Here is a 19,020-nt window from a genome sequence, read left to right on the forward strand (position 1 = left end):
TTGTGGATTTCTTTCTACATATATATTATCCATATAAAGGAGGAGGATCTTGGTTCATACACAGAAATCATTTCTTTTATTGCCCAAATAAAAGGGTGCTGATTTGATAAGAAGGCATATTTTGAATACAAAAATTATTGAGTATTCATTTTCTCTCTCTCTCCCACACACACAGAGATCTGAACCAATATAAACCGATTTACCTACCTCTTAAAATGACTATATCATGATTGCTTAACAATATGAGATATGTTGACATTTCTTTTAAACTCATCATCTTAAGCACTAAAGGAAAATCAAGTGAGAATTTTTGTAATTTCTATTAACGTTACCTGTTCTGAAAATCAGCAACCATGTCCCGCCTCTCTGAGATCTTTGATGAGCCATCAAGCCTCATGTAGGTATGCTTCCTGTAAACCATGTATTCCTGCCAATCAGAGTAAACAAACAGAAGTCAGATGCAAATTACTGTATTCTAATTCCCACAATCTCTACCCACCTTCCACCTCATCCTTACTGGGGGCAAGTCATTATATCCTGAGTAAGAAGAAAGTAATCTCAAAAGTAGAAGAACTTAACTTGTAAATGAATTTATTGCCAGTATATGAAAATTGGGCGTATTGTGAAGACTACAGCCACCCTCAATTTCAACTTGGAAACCATCATATTCCTGCAGATTTCAGTAGGTTTCATAAAAATAAACCAACAAAATAAAATGAAATTTCCAAACAAAAATGGCCTTTCAGTCAGCGACCAGATATTTCTCACAGCTACGGAATATCTAGTTTTCCTTCCCTAAGTAACTTGCCCTAGTGTTTTTCTCCCCAACATATCCTTGCTGACCAATATCCTTGAGTTTACAGCCTAAGTTTCCTTCTCCCAGCAGGGCACGCATCCTCGTTAAGCGAAGGCTAGGCATCAGAGTGAACAGAAGACAAGATAACTTTCCATGGCAGAGCATGTTCTGGACATTACCTGTAAGAGGAATTACAATTTTAAAGAACGGAGAAAAAACTTCAAGAGATGCAATGGAGAGAACATAATGCCATTTTTAAAAGCTGCAATTCCTCTTACAGATGATGTCCAAATGAGCACTGATTTCCTCTTTCCTACCCGATTATATGGATTACATTTCAAGAAGTCCATTTGTAGAGGAACCATTATCAAAAACGCAACACAGCTGCCCATTTATAAGGAACACCATGAAACAATTATTTCAGTTCTAAAGTAATTTTTTCCTATTGAAAAAGACTAGTTATTTCTACATTTGGGAGAGTCTGTGTTAATTCTCTATGGTCAAATGTTCGTTTACTGCAATATTCTCTTATGTAGCTCTTATTACACCTGGCTGGGTATCTGAGCACACAAGGTTGCTACAGCTGGGGACGGCCAGTACAGTGCATGTGGCAGCCCACTCTCAGAGCAAGCGAGTACCAAAACTCCTTTAATGGCCTGACAGAGGTCTCTGGCTAGAGCACCTATGAGGCGGGGCTGGTTGACAAAGTACACAACCTCATCGAGGTACACATCTTCATTGTGGTTTGTATATATTTTTACTATTTTTTTCTTTCCGAAGTGGCTCTTTAAGGGCTTTGATAATCAAAGCGGGATAGAACATATTCAAAGGAGAGTTTCAAGTTCAGATTTAGTGGTATAGCAGTATAATGGGACTGGATTAATAGAAGAGTAAGGGGTGTTTTAGATAAGGAAGGATTCGGGAAAAAAGATGAAAAATGAGAGCATGAGGATAGTCTTTAGAGACTAGCTATAGCTTGGTAGCCAATCCAATCAGGGATGCTGCCATCCAGAACGTCCAACTAACTAGATCCTACCCAGAGATATTTGCACGTTGGACTTCTACCACAAGGTGGGCTTTCTGCACAGGCACTCTTGCCTTCTGAACCAGAACTCCTAACCTCAGTGAGCACTGATGAATGAATCTTCTTGTAGAACTTCCTGTTGACATCAGTTATATGTCAAGGTCAGCATGACACCAGAGATACTAATCCTGGACCATAATCAAACCAACGCTGATTACAGAGAGCCTGTTACTGAGGCAACAGAAGTGCATCTTTTCCGTTTACTGCTTTAAGCCTTGGCTCTCCTACCCAGGGGAGCAGTGGGATTTCAAAAGGCTTAGATGAGTTTAGATCCGATTTCAGTAAATAGCTTCAAAACAACAAGTAAATGGACATGAAAAAAGCAGTTAAAAGCAGAATAGAGGAACGTCTACATCCTCACACCACAGAAAAACAGCTAAAAGATAAAGGCAGAGATTAAAAAAGCAACTCAGTGTTTCCTTCATTCACAAATTCTGGCTATACCAAAGCTATTTTAGATGTGTCTCTACAATTCTGGGTGGTTTAGAAAAGACACTTCATTTAATCTGGAAAGAAATGCCTCGCTTCTTTCAAACTCTAATTTCAAGACCTCAAACTCTAAATTCAAGACCACTTCTATGCTTAGTTCAGCTTTCCTATGATCTAAAAAGGTCTAAAGATTTAAAAATCAAATTCCATTTTGTTACAATCAGAACACAAATGCTAACAATAAATGATAAGTCATAGCACTGTGGATATTTATGTATATTTATATAATCTCTACACCCAATGTGAGGCTTGAACTCACAACCCTGAAATAAGAGTCACATGCCCTTCTGACTCAGCCAGCCAGGTGTCCCTCGAAAGTTTATTTTAAAAATCTATCTCATATATATATATATCTCCATCTAACAATCTCTACATCATAAGGTTTTCTAAGATCCATTTTAAATAGTTCCAGTCATGCCCCAACTCTTTGTAGTTCATTCCCATGTCTGAGGACCACTGCTGGCTGATTTTACTATACTTGCTGGATGACTACTATGGTCTGTAGGAACTGTGTCACGCTTAACACTCCTGTGCATTAAAGAAGGCTTATGGAACAGAAAGATGAACCATTATCCAGTCCTTCCTTACACAAGGTACTCTGTAGACAACAAGGCTATCTCTTATCCAAGTCCCTTTTGGTATTTAGGAAAGACTTAGAAAATGATCCACCAGTATGATTAAATTTCCTGGAGCCTGGTAAAGCAATTCTTTTTGCTCCACTTAAAGAAGCAAAGAGAGAAGAGAAACCAAATATAGACCTTCTTCTTCCAGAAGTCTCATAATTTAGTATCCTCCTTTAATTAGATAAATATGAACATGAGTACTCTCAAGTGGATTCTTGTGGATCAATAACTACTAACCAAAGTAAATTCTAACACTGCTTGAACTAATAAAATAAAAATTATGGCTTTTAACATTTAGGAAGTCTTGAGAGCTATACAGTCCTGGTAGATACTATTTTTAAAAATTATCGAAGAAGCCAAAGGGGTTATGGACAAGATGTACTCTTGGTATTTGAATAGTGATTCTCAACCAGGATTAAAAATACATGTGCCTGGACCCACCCCAGGGATTCAGACTCTGTAGGTTTGGGATAGGGCCCGGACTGGTTTATTTTTAAAAAGCTCAAAGATGAGTGCAATAGATACCCTATATCTGCAGCTGAGAACCACCACTACAAAGAGAAGGCAGGACGGGGTCCCTCAGAATCTTGCTATTGCAGCACGGCCTTCAGATGAGCCGCACTGGCAACACCTGCAATTTGTTAAAAATGCAGAATTGAGGGGCACCTAGGTAGCTCAGTCAGTTAAGCATCCGACTCTTGACCTCAGCTCAGGTCTTGATCTCAGGGTTGTTGAGTTCAAGTCCTGTGTTGGGCTTGTGAAACCTACTTTTAAAAAAAATGCAGAATTGAGGGATATACCCCATAACTAATGAATCAGAATTTGTGTTTTAACATGTATTACTTATAAGTACATTTAAGTTTCAGAAACACTGTTGCAGAATAATATCCTTATACTATTTTAAAAGAACTGGAACTTTTTCTTTTTCCAAGTGAAATCTTGTATGAAACCCCTCTAAGGGCTCCTGGGTGGCTTAGTTGGTTAAGCATCTGCCTTTGGCTCAAGTCATGATCTCAGGGTCCTGAGACTGAGCTCTGTGAGGCTCCCCTGTTCAGCGGAATCTACTTTTCCCTCTCCCTCTGCCCCTGCTCATGTTCTCTCACTCTCTCAAATGAATAAATGAAACCTTAAAAAAAAAAAAAAAAAAAGAAAAGAAACCCCTCTAATATAAAATTCATAAAAAGCATTATTATTCTGGTTGATGAAGAAGGGGAAGTCCAGGGCCCCATCTGCTTAATCTCTACTACGTTTCCTGTCCTCTATCCCACACTACCACTTTGAAAACCACTCCTGGAATACACATTGAGACTAGTCGGCTCCGGATCAGATCTGTAAATCACTTTTAAAGCAGTAGCTGCAGAGGTATCAGTATAATTCAAACTACTTTCCACAAGTACCACTCACTCCTTTAAAGTACATTAAATAAAAGCAAACATTCACACACCCAGTGGTGTCTTACAAGGGACCAGGTTCATCTTGAAGGAGTGGTGATGATGGTGGCTAGCATTTACTGAGCATTTACTAAGTGACAAACACTATTCTGTATATTTTACCTGGTCCTGCCTATCTAATCCTCACTATAGTCGTCTTTAAGATAGGTGTTGTTATCGGCCCTCCCACATAACAGACGTTAAGTAAGGTCTCTAACGTTACATAGGCAGCGGGTAATGGAGCTAGGATTGGAACTCAAGTTAATTGGTGCCAGAGCCTCTGGCTTAATCCCTTTACTGCTTTCCACATGGAACTGAAGCTCACCACCACCAGGGAAAAAAAGATGGTTGTAGTGTGTCGGGGAGAAGCCACATAGGGTTAATACATGTTGTTCATAACCTCCACCCACTATCATCATAAAAAAAGGATAACTGGGCATTTGAAAAAAATAAAGGCAAATGTTTGTACATCTTTAACTTGAACCTTCCGTTAGGAGTCTTCTTTTCTATTTCAAAGATGCCTCTGCTATTCACTTCAACCCAATTTCACTCTCCCAAAACAAACTGGGGGAAAGACTCAGTATGATCCACAAACCTGCAGAACTGGTGTAACTACTTCCTGAACATGCCACTTTCCATCTTTGGGGTATATCACCAGCAAAAAGTAAGGCTCCTCTCACAGTCTCTATTACAGTTATAATTGCACCAAATGAGTGAAATATGCAGCCACCCTTCCCTTATCTAATACAAAGAGTCCTGTGGAGCAAGACCTAATTACAAGGCATACATAGGCCCATCATAATCTGCCTTCACCCTTGTCTCCTACACCATATGCTCCAGTCACACTGAGCTAGTCTGCCCCAAATGTCTTATACCTTCCCATCTCTGTGCCTTTTTACATCTGGCTTCCTTAGTCTGGAATGCCCTTCTCGCTGATGGTTAAAATTCTTTTTTTTTTTAAAGATTTTATTTATTTATTTATTCGATAGAGATAGAGACAGCCAGCGAGAGAGGGAACACAAGCAGGGGGAGTGGGAGAGGAAGAAGCAGGCTCATAGCAGAAGAGCCTGATGTGGGGCTCGATCCCATAACGCCGGGATCACGCCCTGAGCCAAAGGCAGACGCTCAACCGCTGTGCCACCCAGGCGCCCCTGATGGTTAAAATTCTATTTAAGTTCAGTTTAGAAGTTACTATCAGTGGGAACCCCTCCTCAAGTGACCCAGTTAGAAATAAACGTATCGTCTTGCTATCTTCAGTTCTGTTAATGGTTCATTTTGGGCACTGGTATCAGGGTACACTTGACAGTTGTGTGTGTGTGTGTGTGTGTGTGTGTGTGTGTGAGAGAGATATCCTCCACTAGAAACACTTCTTGAAGCCAAAGACCACATTTAACTTATGTTCACATCTGCCTAAGCACAATGCCTTCCTCATGCTCAGCATGAAAAGAAATGAAAGAAACAGAATATGGTGTGGTTGGAAGCTGACACACTTCCTTCCATCATTCCTAAAGCCTAATCAAAATGCTAGTTAACAGTGACCCCAATTTGCTTTTCATTCCGTGGGGCAGTTTTAGTACCCAGATTCCCAGTATGCTCAGAATCACAGTTCTCAAAGGTAGCTGGGAGTTTTAATAGAAGCCAGCTCATAAATGATAGAACGTCTGTTCAGGATAAATCCTATCCAAGTGAGGTACGTGTTGACTGGGCGAGTTATACAACCTAGCGTCTCAAATGTCATTAGCTACAGATTATCTGGATTTAATTCTGTATTGCACTATTTTCATACACTGGTGCAATACAAAATTTGTCTGGGTTTCAGTACTTAGCAATCACACCACATACAGTACCAGCTGGCTGACCTTTCCCAGTACTTTTGTATTGGATAGAAAATACTGACACTTATTTCCTTTAACTATAGACTCAGCTGCTTGATGCAACAGGAATGAACCTCAAATGAGACAACGCAGAGATGATGTAAGTCATCTGTAGTGAGTTAAAAGCTTTCTGCAACTGTCAGAATATGGTGGTAGAGAGTGGGGAGGTTCCAAACTAGGGTAAAAATGGTGGCGGTAGGAGTTTTGTCTGACATCCGGCTGGATACCACCATCCCAACTGCACAAAGGCCATGTCTGCTTTCACAGTACCCCACCAGCAAAGACCCTACAGGTGACTCAGTAAATGTAAAACAAATCCGTAACATAACATTTAGTGATAGCATAACCTCCCCTATCTATGACTTTGACTACTCCCTGTGGCACACTAAAAATTCCTGGCCCTGGAAGTTTAGCAGTCTGCTTTTTTATCCCCTATCCAGAAATAGTATTTAGATACCATGGGAAAGAATAAGACATTTCTGAATACAGAATTCTATTTGAAATAAGATCTGATATATTCATAAGAAACTTAAAATCAGATTTTTGCCCAAGAGGAAGAAGCTATTAATCACTTCAAAAAAATACTGAGCAAATACTAAGTTCCCAGAACTAGTATTTCTCCCCAAATGGAAAACTGGTCATACAGAAGTATGTGGATTTTTACCGTCTTTTGGTTCTTCTGAGTCCTAGAAACAAAGAGCCAAGGTGAAGGCACAGAACAAAAAGCCCAAAAAGGCTGTTGCATGAAAGAGATGCTGATGTGCTCTACAGTTTGAACACAACAGAGCTTCAATTCCCCCACATGAGTTTCTTACTTCTGATCTACTGGAAGCTTTTCTTTCCCTTTTTGATATACAAGGTGTAAGATGTCAAGGTAAAAAAGAGAATCCTGAAAAAAAAATTTTTTTTTAATCTAAAACTAACCAACCAAACAAAACCCACAACACATTTGAGAATGAAGAAGCAAGGCAAGGGTTAAGGTATTTTTTTTTAAAGAAAATGTCAAGTGTACTCAAGGGAAAGCATCTATACAGAAGGGCCTTTCTATAACATGACCCTTAGGTTCACATGCCAGGTCATGTTTTAAAGCTGAAACACGGCTCTAATGAATGTTTACAGTGAAAGCTTCTATTATGACAATGACTAAAAAACCCAGAGTAACTCTTTGAAAAGGTAAAGAAATGCAGACCTAATCCTGCATTGCCATTATGATCCACAATACATTTACATTCCAATAAATGATTAGACATATATTAAGCACTGCGGGCATTTTAACTCCATGCCCACAAAATAAATTTTGAGGATTTAACCCCCTGAAATACAGAATGTGGTTCATATGAGTAAACAACATTAAAACAAATAGAGAGAAAAAAGAAAGGACAAATGAACTTTTAGGAAATGTAAATGTTGAAGGAAAAAGAACAGTATAGTGTTAAAAAAAAAAAAACTAGACAACAGTTTCAGTAAAACACGTAAACAGTTGCAACATTTTCTGGCTTCAGCACCCTAGATGCATGTTATCCATACGGCTAAGGAATGTTAGCAGCTGTGAAATTCAGTTTTCCCTAATTTAGAATTCCCCATAGTGAGATACAACTATATTTAGAGAAGATTCTCAGGCTGCCATGTTTGCACAACCTACCCAGAACGTCCACATCCTCACAAACCTCTCCCAAAAACCTGCTGGATTAGAAAGAGGTAGGAAGTGACCCTGGTGGGTAGGGTTTACAGCACTCATCCTGAACAAAGCTCATTATCATACTTTGAGAATCACTTATTTCGGTAGTATTTCGGAGTACCTAGAAGTGTGTAATATATAGAATGAGGAACTCAAATGTAGGATTATATCAAATTTAAACCATCTACACTCCCCTTCAGCTCTCAGAGCTAGCTATTTTTTGGTAGCTTACCCCACTTACTCTTGAACTTGCCTTTAACATGAAGCAAATTTTAAGGACTCCAAAATACACCGACATAGTCTTGGGGGAAAAAAACAGATCCATCACTTCCCTTACAAAATCTTTAGCATACTGCTTTTTCTGTAATTCACAACAATGCAAGATCACTCCTTCATCTGTACTTCCCTTACTCCTCAGGACAAGGCAAGTGCACTTTAAGAGGATCCCACTGAAGGAAAGTTACTCATATTGTTTGGGCCGTTGGCATCATTTGGTTTGAACAGAACATTAAAGATGCAGGCAGTCCTTTTATTCTGGATTACTGCTGTTAGGACCTTTAACACAGTTAAGATCTGCATCAAACACAATGGTTTAATTACTTCTCTTACAGTGATTTACTGCCACCAATAAGCATTTTTCCATCATTTAGAAATAGGTGACCTATTCTATAGGACAAAACAGAAAGTTCAGCCTGTTGACAGCATTTGAGGGGCTAAACACTGGGTTAAATGCCAGACTTAGTGATTAAAGTGACCTCAAGTATCATGTGCTATGTCTCTTGCTAAAAGAAGTTGCCAGACTATTAAAAAAAGCCTGCTACCGAATTACCAAAGTATTGACCGAGAAATTCAGCAAGCCAGGCTTGGCTTCCAGAAACCAAAAACTTCTTCCCTACGCTAGCTTTCATTCCTTCTGTGTTGATATGATCCCTACTTCCTTATTCCTAGATAGGGGTAATCATGGTCCAATTTCCACTTATTTACTACCAGCTAGTCCCTGGAGTAGCAGGGTTACAACAGGAAGCCTTAACTATAAAAAGCCCATCGAAAAATATGCGAATATTGATACACTACTTACATTCGGGTGCTTTAGCCCCCCGACCCCAGCGGCTTTCCAACTTTCTAGCACTAAACACTAACTCTGGTGGTTTGTGATTATTTGTCCTCAGTTTCACTCTCCTATTTCCTTGTCCATGACTTCCTCTCCCTTAAGTAATTAACCTTCACTCAGACAACATGCAGAAAGAAGTAACTGAAGAAACAGAAGCTGCCCTGCACAGTAAAACAAGCTGTATCTTTCAGCATAAGCCAGTGGTTGTCAACTCTGGTTGCCTATTAGAATCACCTCAGGAGCTCTTAAGTATCCTGATGCTTAGGTCTCATTCCAAAGTTATTAAATAACAATCTCTGAGGATGGGACAAGACATCAGTATTTGTTAAAGCTCCTCCAGGAGATGCAATCCTGAGCCAAGCTGAGGCCACTACATTAAGTCAGACTGAACAGCTGCTCTCTGGTTTTTTATATAGGGGCCTGAATCTTGTTTTCCATACAGTATTTCAGAGGACTTCTTAAGTAATCCCTAAACTCTGATCTCCTTTAAATTAGGGAATTCCTTCCCTAGTAAAGGAAGGAGTAGGTGATATTCTATTTTCACTGGAGTAGGGAAGGAGGTAGAAGTCCTTTGCATATTCTCTTATCTGCCAAGAGCTGCTTCTCCTCCCTTTATAGACAGTAAAATCACAAAGACAAGTTTTGGGTTCCCATTAAGTAGGACGGACATTAGTCATAGACATCTGATTCTTGCAAATTAAATGTCAAGGTGTCCTAGGTCCCCAAGGTTCCTTCTCCTACCTCCAGCAGGTCTATCATCCTGGTCATCTGGGAGTAGATAAGGACCCTATGTCCTTGAGACTTGAGCCGAGTCAGGAGGACATCAAGGGCATACAGCTTTCCACTGTCAGTGATGAGGCTCTCCTTGCCTGGGGAGAAGAAAAGGGGGGGGAGGAGGGGGAAACTGTATTTAATTGAAGCAGCAAAATCACTCACTGCAAAGCTGTATGTAGCCAAAATTACTACAACCAGGATACTTGTCATCATGAGAGCAGGAAAGTAACTCTAGAGAAGAATGCAAGCACTGTTAAGTCGAGATCCAGTAGTGCTCTGGGAAGAAGTATCCTGAAAGAGGGAGGTGTAGGTTCCCTTCCAACGGACAGTTCCCAATCAGGTATCTGCTGCTAAGACAACTGAAAGCTTCCCTGCTCCACGTCCTTACTCAGGGGACAGCAGGTACACGTGGACATCTAAGAGTGAGGTCCGTGTCGTATCTGTTCTAAATGACCTGAGAAACTTGTTTTTCCTTCTTCATCCTATCTCTAGATATCTGTTTCTGCTAGATCTGTGGCTAAATTGTTTACACCTCCTGAAAGCATGAAAACGTAGGGAAACAAGGGCTACTCTTGCCTGTCCCTGGAGAAACTTAAATACCGAGAAATGCAAATACGCATATCCACTCCTGCCTCTCTGTTTAAATCCAAACTCCTCCTGGATGATTTCAAATAGGTTGGCTGGTAAATGTCATTATCCTAAACTGTAATTCAATAAAGACACTAAGGTTTGTTCAGCTTCTCAGAAGGACTGACATTGGGTTTCTGTGAAATGGAAGCTGCTTTTACTCACTAACCTGCGCTTTCTCTTTCCACTTCCCATTAAAAAAAGAAAAAAAACATCTTAGCCAGAGATCTTTACAGAGCACTTAACTCTCAAATTTTCATCTTATCCATTCAGTATCATTCAACTCCCATCACATTTCAGGAAGTAGAGTTTCCTGTTTGCAGACTGGTCCATAAACATGCCCTGAACAATCGCTGCCACTAAGAGGGGGAAAAAATGAGGCTGAAGGAGCTTGGAGATTTAAGAGTATATGTGGAAGTGGCTGTGGGATGCAAAAAGGGAGAGACAAAAAGGATAGAGAGACGACAGACAACTAACCACTAAAAGGAAAAAAGGGAACTATTAAAAAAACATACAGTCTATGCCTAGTTTCTGGGTTCGAACCCATGGTTTTTTTCCCCCTCAGAACTGCAGAGGCTGACTGTTGAGAGCAATCCAAGAGTTCTCAATGGATATTTCTCTGTTCTCGCCACTATTTGCCAAGTGCACAATCATTGTATAAACCAAACGAGAACGGATGTGCTGACAGCACCATAACAAATCATCAGCCACTCTGTTTTTGCTACAAAGCCACAGGCCCTGGATGTTTACTCCTCTGCACTGCTGCCTGCCTTTTCCCACCTTCGGAACGCTGCCAGGCCACATCTCTCCCTCCACCACCCCCTCCCTGATGCTGTGGCACACACACCTTTGTTCAGCCTCTTTGTTTGGTCCTGTTTAGATTATTGAAATGCTCTTCTTTTTGTTGATCTCCGTACCAACACAATCAAATGACTGCAGCTGGGACAGAACCAAATGCGAGGCCCTCTCCCTGGCACCAGACACGGAGGCCTGTATGAATTCCAAGTCTGATCAGGCGGCTACACTATCCTAACAACTTCAACGTTTTCTCCTTGTCACAATTACCTTTCTCCTTTAATTGGATTCCCTGGGATCCCTCAATTTTGGTAGCTCCTAAACATTCCCCACAGAGCTACCAATCAGCTTTAGACAATAAGTTTCTTTCTTTTTTCATTAAAAGCACAGGAAGGTGGGAAAAGAAAAAGAGAATCAGTTGCTGAGTAGAGTGGGCAAGCTAAGCTCATCAGATTTCTGCAGCCTGCTTATTTTCTCTCTCCATTCACATCTACTCTCTCCACACAAATATTTTAGTGTACGTAAATCTGTCTCATGTCTGCATTTTGAGAAGTTTCATCTCAAAATCATGATTCAATGGCTTTCAGACATTCCTGCTTCCCACATCTCCTTTCCTCTGTGAACCAGAACGACCTGATGCTAAGAGAGGCGACTCAGAGATGAAGATGCACACAGACTCTGATGCACCTGAAAGAAGCAAGAGCGGTGCCCGCTGTTAGCTGTTACTGTGTACATGGGAAGCGAAGGTGGGTGCACTGGATTTCTCTGGACTACCCTGAAAGAAAAGGCCTAAGCAGAAAGACTGCAGCAATAGCCTTCGAATACTGAAGCAATGAACAGGATTTCTGCTTCTCTGTTAAGCATGTTAACTCAACAACCCAGTACTTGTCCTTAGAAAGATAGGCAGAAAAAATGGGTTTCTTTCCATGCACACATTGCGATCTTTTGGGCCTGGCACCCATTACCCAATTTTTAGGAGCTACCAAAGTTGCACCGGACAACAGCACCACCTGTTGCTAAGCAGGGCACAGAGCCAAAAAGAGCACAATTCCCTAGAAATTAGGCTGATTGTGCCAAGTCAAACCTCTCTTTAAAACAGGATCTCAAAAAATGTTGTACAGACCTATTCTACTCTCTTGCAATAATTTCTACGATCCTATAGTACAATCTTTCAATATTTTCACTCAGACACGAGTTCTTACTGGCCGCAGTGTAAGAGCCTGCTTAGGGACAAAATGAACATATCCCATGGCAGTAAAACTAGGCTAATAGAGGAAATATCTCCTTTTTCCAAGGAGAGGAGACTTTTGAAAGGACCATACACCTTTCTCCTGGTCAAACAGGGAGATGCATTCAAGATGTGAAATTCAGGAGATTCTGGTCTTTCGGGGACTATAATAGAACCAATCTTTCCCAAGGAAACAGAAAATGTAAAAGTACAGAGAAAAAAAAGAGATAAAATACAGGTTCCAGTGACCCCGCAGCCCCCCACCCCTCACTGCCCTGCCCCAGCTAGTCTACAGAGCACAATGGGGTCAGTGAGGAGCTGGTTGGTTCTCACAGTAAACAGCCAGTGAGGCTGGCGCTTTTTATCGATGCGAAAAGAACTCAGACACTTCCTGCTATTTAAACAAGGTCCATTTTTCTTTCAAAGAACAGGAAAAGCCACAAGAGATTCCCACAGCGCCAGCAATAAGCCCTCTACTCCTGTACTGGGAACTCAGGAGCCAGAATGAAGAAGGGGGAAGGAAGAAATAAGGTGTTGTCTTGCTTCTTTCAACACCTGTGCTCATCTTCTGCCTGGGACTCGATGGCTTGCAGACCTGCTGGATTTTAGTCCTCTATTCCCATTACTAACGTAGGCCTGCTTTACAACTGGGCTTTCCCCTTGTTTTCCAACAGTACACCTTCACCCCCTGCCTTCAGGTGTTTTAAGTCCACTAGCAGGCCGCAGACTATATTGCTCTTACAATCTCACAATGGCACCTTCTAGTTCAAAGCACCCCCACAGCAACTACCAGGCTGACCCAGTCCCCTGACGCTTGGCAGAGTCTCTCTTCTGAACGCTCAGCTCTAGTTTACTTCCATTATAACCAGTAAAAAGAATACAATCAAAGTATCAGAGAACCTGGACAACCAAAACTAACACGGTAGCTCTCAACTACCACTCCAATCTGCCAGCAGGTGTAAGCAAAGAACATAGCTTATGAACCCTGTGTTCAGTTTCCTTAACAGTAGTCTCACTAAAGCAAAGATGAAAACCTAGTTTCCTTTCAACCCTCGACCTTGACTCTACGAGGTCTGGGAATCTGCTAGCATTTTGGCACAAAACACACTGTTTTTCTTCTGGTTATCATTCAGATCTCTAGTGCTCCGTGCAGGACACTGTTTATGCTACTTCAACTAGGCTTTCTGCGAGTGACGACATTCTCATTCACCCTGCCGGCAATGGCACAAGACAACTGTACTCACTCGACCTGAAGCCTTTCCTACCAAGCTTATTTCTTGGTAGAAAAAAAAAGCCCCCCCTTTTTTTCCAAGGGTGGCATTCCTTTCTCAGTTGTAAGCTTGTCAAAGGAGAGTACGTAAGCACAAATCTAAAAACATTTCTCTCTTAAGTCATAAATTACTTAAGTATTTTTACATATAAAGTTAGTAAGGGCAAAACAGGAAACAAACCCCAAGAACTTTGAATACCAAATATCTAAAGCCATCACATGGAGTATCTCCTCGGTTCCTCTTCCCTTGCCAGAGCTGGGAACACATTCCAAGAGAACAGAGAACTTACCTGGAATTCTGATGAAAGACCAGCCATTCTGAGGCCTGATGCTCCACAGTCCTCCAGCTGGTTCTGGGAAGAACTGGGATCGTCGATTTAGCCAATCTGCTGCCAGTTCAGGGGCCCCATTTAACAAACACTGCTTGGCTGCCAGACTCCCTCCTTCTTTCAGCACTCGCCGCTCATATTCTGCACTTCGGTCATTGCAGTAAGAATCCAATGGCACTGCGGTAACCTGCAGTGAGACAGTCACATGAGATAGCTCTTGCACATTTTCTACACCCCAACTTTGAAATCAGACCAATGTGGGTAATTTTTAGGCTAGTGGTTTTAACTTCCTCGTTCTGACAAATAAGCTGCCCCTAATTACTGACTTAGTGAGCTGGTCCAAGTAAAAGGCCAACGTCTTATAACATAAATCTGCAGCAAACTAAAGATCCCGAGTGCTGGAGTTTGCAGGAAAACTAGGATACCAGGTCACGAATAATTCTACCACGGTTCTGTGTATTTCTGATCCAACTCTGCCACCTCCCCTCATTGCTGGATGGTGTTTTTCGCCAAGTTCTGTTAGCCATACACAGAATGGGGAGATCAGGAAGGGAGCTGGAGCTACGCAGTCATTACTAAAGAACGAAAAGAGGTATTGGCCTGGTGCATTTGAAACTATCTTCAATGTTTTTGTGGCAAAGCTCCCAAGTTTATCAAGACTTCTTTCTCCTCTTTCCTGACAAAGCTGCTAACTGACAAACCTAATGAAATATAAGAGAACCTTTCTTTCAGGCCGTAAGCTGGGATATGGTGGAGGAGGGTGGAGAAAGCAACTGCTAGAGAGTGGTGGATTCATTAGGACAGAGGCTGTGCACATATTTTTATCTCCCTACAAGGTGCAACAACACTGAAATGCCGCCTCTCCATGGAATAGAAGGCTCCCGCCAATTAAGAAACAGGCTTTTTAATCCTTTAGTGATCTGGGTCTTGTCCCACTCTAATAAGCATCTGTGTATTCAGATAGCTGTGAAATCACCTGATTAGAAGCCTGAGTTACGTTCTGTTGAAATTTGGAGGTTGTGATTATCTGCAAGCTCAGGCTGATAAAAATGCTGAAGTCTCATTATATGCACTAAATGGCTGAGAAAAACCTTGGAGGAAGACCAAGAAATGGGGAGAAACTGGGTATAAGGAGCAAGTGCAGAGGAATGAGAGAGAAAACACAGAACACCAGCCGTAACTAGTTAGCTAGTTCTACTGTTGCTATTATTTCCCAGAAGTGAGACATTTGGGAAAATATATCTTGTTATTAACTTTTCTATCTTCATGCACATCAATCTCCAGGGCAATGGAATGGCTGTCAAGTTTTGGTATGCATAAGAACCTTCCTGGGAGCTTATCTAAAGTGCAGATTTTGATCCAGAAGGTCTAAGGGAGAAGCCAGTAGCTCTAGGCTTTTAACGAAACCACGGCCCCTCAGGCCAAGCCTTAATGCTGCCTTAAAGTACGTTAACAGTCAGCTAGCTGACTGCGGGGCTGCAGGTGCCTCTGCTGGAGACTAGAGAATACTAAAACAAGAGAAGGAGCATCATTTCCTAATTACCACAGCGTCCTCTACTCTGGCTTACAGATAAAGCTGAACAGAGTTTGCTAGAGAACAGTGCCATCTGCAGTCCAGACACAAAACTACAGGGAGGGTCACAGCAAGCTGGGCCCCTGCAGCTCCAAAGCCCAGACAGGCTCACACATGAATCAGTTTCACACACAGTACCAGGCAAAGGTGTTGGTAATCTCCTATCATCTTTACCCACTCCAAAAGGAGTTTGTTCTCTTGTTTCCAACTTACTCCTTTTTCCCACCGAAAGCTGACCATAGACAAACGAAGACAGAAATAAAAAACAGGTGGATAAAAACTGGATCTTTCGTGCTATGGCCTGTCCTAGCAGTAACTCAGCAGCTATCTACCATCTAGGGTACGAGTCCCAGAACCTCACAATCAATGGTGGCTGTACTTTCGTAACAGTGATAAAAGCAGCAGTGGTTCGACTGCAGAAGTATGACCAGTTCTATATAGTATATATGCTTTTGGATGAGTAAAGCATATTTACTCTTTTCTAATGAGAGACTTATACTGATGAATTTTACACTCAAAGATAACTGCTTTGTTTTTGTTGTTGTTATTTTGTAGAAAAGCAGAACTTATACTAGACTTATACAGACTTTGGGAGGCACCTGGGTGGTTTAGCGGGTTAAACGTCCTACTCCTCATTTTGGCTCAGGTCATGATCTCAGGGTCACGAGATCGAGTCCCACATCAGGCTCTGTGCCGGATGTGGAACCTGCTTAAGATTTTTTTTCCCTTTCTCCCTCTCCCATTTGCTCTCATGCATGCGCTCTCTCTAAAATAATAATAAGAATAATAAAAATAGAAAATATATATAGACTTTGGGCCCAGATTCTCCAGATGAAAAATCAAAAGCCAGAAACTCAGCACAAAGGAACAGGGGAACACTGACACAGGGAAAATGTTTTTCCTGTCTAGAACTCACTCCTAGGCACTCTTACAGTTTAAAAACAAAACAACTTTCTCCAGTTATGAACTTTCATCCATTTTCCAATTTCATTCTGCTGATATCCTTCCAAGTCCAGGACTGAAAACTAGGAGGTATGTGAGGCCCAGTTCTTAGTGAAATATTTCTTAATGTTTTGATAAGCTTCTTTGGCAGGAGCCCTGGATCAAGATATATGCAGAATCACAGAATATCATGTCATAAGTACGTAAGCAGTGAACTCATGAGGTCCAAAAGGAGGCAAACAAGTCCACTTCTAATTAAACTGTGCTTCCCAAGTCCGCTCTATCCTAGACAGCCTCCACCCATTCTTCTAACCCCAAGTGGCCTTCCTGATGGCTCAGAAGCAGGGGGAGATGGAGCATGACATACCATTCTCCCCCCCCCCACAAATGGAAATGCATACTCCCTTCAGTCTCACATGAACTAACCTCTGCTTCTTGCTTCATTAACATCCTAAACTATAGTATCTTCAAGGGCTGTCTCCTCAAGCCTTTAGCGCGTCCTTCCTGAGGACGTGTACACTCCTGCTCTAGCTCTAGGAAGCGTGACCCCTCCAAGCGCTTCAGTTTTGTGGTGAGATGGATTTCCAGGGTCTTGGTTTATTAACCCTGCAGAATTAATTTCCTCGGCTAATGAGAAAACAGCTCCTGTAATTCCTTCCTTAGGGACACAGTTCTTCCAAAACTGATCCTAAAGTTTCCACACCACAAGACAGGGATATTAATTTGTTTTAGCCTCAAGGTTACGGTTAAGACTTTATGGGGCGCCTGGGTGGCACAGCGGTTAAGCGTCTGCCTTCGGCTCAGGGCGTGATCCCGGCGTTACGGGATCGAGCCCCACATCGGGCTCCTCTGCTATGAGCCTGCTTCTTCCTCTCCCACTCCCCCTGCTTGTGTTCCCTCTCTCGCTGGCTGTCTCTATCTCTGTCGAATAAATAAATAAAATCTTAAAAAAAAAAAAAAAAGACTTTAAAGGAAGTCTTGCGTTAGAAATCAATATAAGGGGGCGCCTGGGTGGCACAGCGGTTGAGTGTCTGCCTTCGGCTCAGGGCGTGATCCCGGCGTTCTGGGATCGAGCCCCACATCAGGCTCCTCCGCTATGAGCCTGCTTCTTCCTCTCCCACTCCCTCTGCTTGTGTTCCCTGTCTCGCTGGCTGTCTCTATCTCTGTCAGATAAATAAATAAAATCTTAAAAAAAAAAAAAAGAAATCAATATAAGATAATCAAGGTATCTCAGGATTATTCACACTCCAGGCCTGATCTGAAAGGTAAAAGCTTGCATATGAGTGTAAAAAATATTCAGACATATTTAAAACTCCTTTTCCTGTCCATATAACCACAGTGTAATTACTCCCATTTCAGGTTTGGCATCTGCTATGTGAAGAAACTCTACAAACAATTATGGAGAGAGGGGCTGAGTAGGAAAGGAGGGTGCTGGGGCAGAACATTTCAGCCAAATGATAAGAAGTTTTCTTCTGTTCCCTTCCTGCCACCCCACCTTTATGCTATTCTAGCCTTCTTCAAGCTAGTCATTATTTACTGTTCTTTAGGGAAACAGCAGCACCAGGCACGACAGTTTAGATTTTGGGCTCCTCAGAAAACGAGTCTCCAGTTGTACAGCTGGGGTACTGCATGTGTGAGCATGTGGGAAGAGTGGGGTTCTTCTTCAGAGTGGATGGCTACAGAGCTCCGAGTGGAACAAATGAGGAATTTTTATGCCTGCAAATGCAATGACAGCCCAAGGCAGCTTACATTTTAATTGGCTCTATAAATCTGTAGGGATATGAGAAGTAAAAATATCTAAACATCCCTCTCTGAAATCCAGATTTCCTCTTATTAGGCCTCTCAGTATACACATCAGCTTGGGAAGGTGAAAAGGAAATGAACCACGCAACTATGAAGCCTGAAGACCACTTCCTATAAAAGCAGCTGACTTCAAATGTTTTCTAGAAAAGGTGCATTTCCCTGCATTGACTTAAGACCAAAAATGCTCTGGAAGAACAGGATACATAGAAAATCTAAATAATTTCTATTTAGACAGCCAATATAAATCATAGTTGGCAGGTGGCCTGGGAATCAAGTTCATGTAGTACAGGGTCAGCAGAAAGAAGGGAAGGCAGGGAGGAGTCAATGGGACTCAGTACCACCATCATCTCACTTCCATTTATCAACTTTCTTGGGACCCCTGCCAGAATCTGACCTTTGATAACTTAATAAAGATGCAAGCTGATGTAAATAATGACAGAAAAATATCACTAAGAAAGATTCAAAAGGCTCCACCTTCTTTAGACCTTCTAGAATGAGTGGAGAAAACAAGATAAAACACAGAAGGGTGAGAAACGTTGGCCTCTTAAGAATTTTCCTGGCTAACTGAAAGATGTTCCTTAGAGCAAAAAGGAA

The 19,020-nt window shown here is 41.7% G+C and overlaps 1 protein-coding gene across 3 annotated transcripts in view; it reads right to left on the bottom strand.

The window, feature by feature from the left end:
* INO80 (INO80 complex ATPase subunit) overlaps positions 1 to 19,020 on the bottom strand; it is a 128,966-nt gene that overhangs the window by 23,494 nt on the left and 86,452 nt on the right. For all 3 annotated transcript variants that reach the window (XM_026479989.4, XM_026479987.4, XM_026479988.4), the window contains 3 exons: positions 14,070 to 14,295; positions 9,827 to 9,954; positions 333 to 427 (listed from right to left, as the gene is read on the bottom strand). In XM_026479989.4, coding sequence (XP_026335774.1) covers positions 333 to 427; positions 9,827 to 9,954; positions 14,070 to 14,295 — 449 coding nt within the window. The remainder of the gene's footprint in view (positions 1 to 332; positions 428 to 9,826; positions 9,955 to 14,069; positions 14,296 to 19,020) is intronic.

This window comes from Ursus arctos, unplaced genomic scaffold (genome assembly GCF_023065955.2).
Source record: "Ursus arctos isolate Adak ecotype North America unplaced genomic scaffold, UrsArc2.0 scaffold_36, whole genome shotgun sequence".
Classification (NCBI taxonomy): domain Eukaryota; kingdom Metazoa; phylum Chordata; class Mammalia; order Carnivora; family Ursidae; genus Ursus; species Ursus arctos.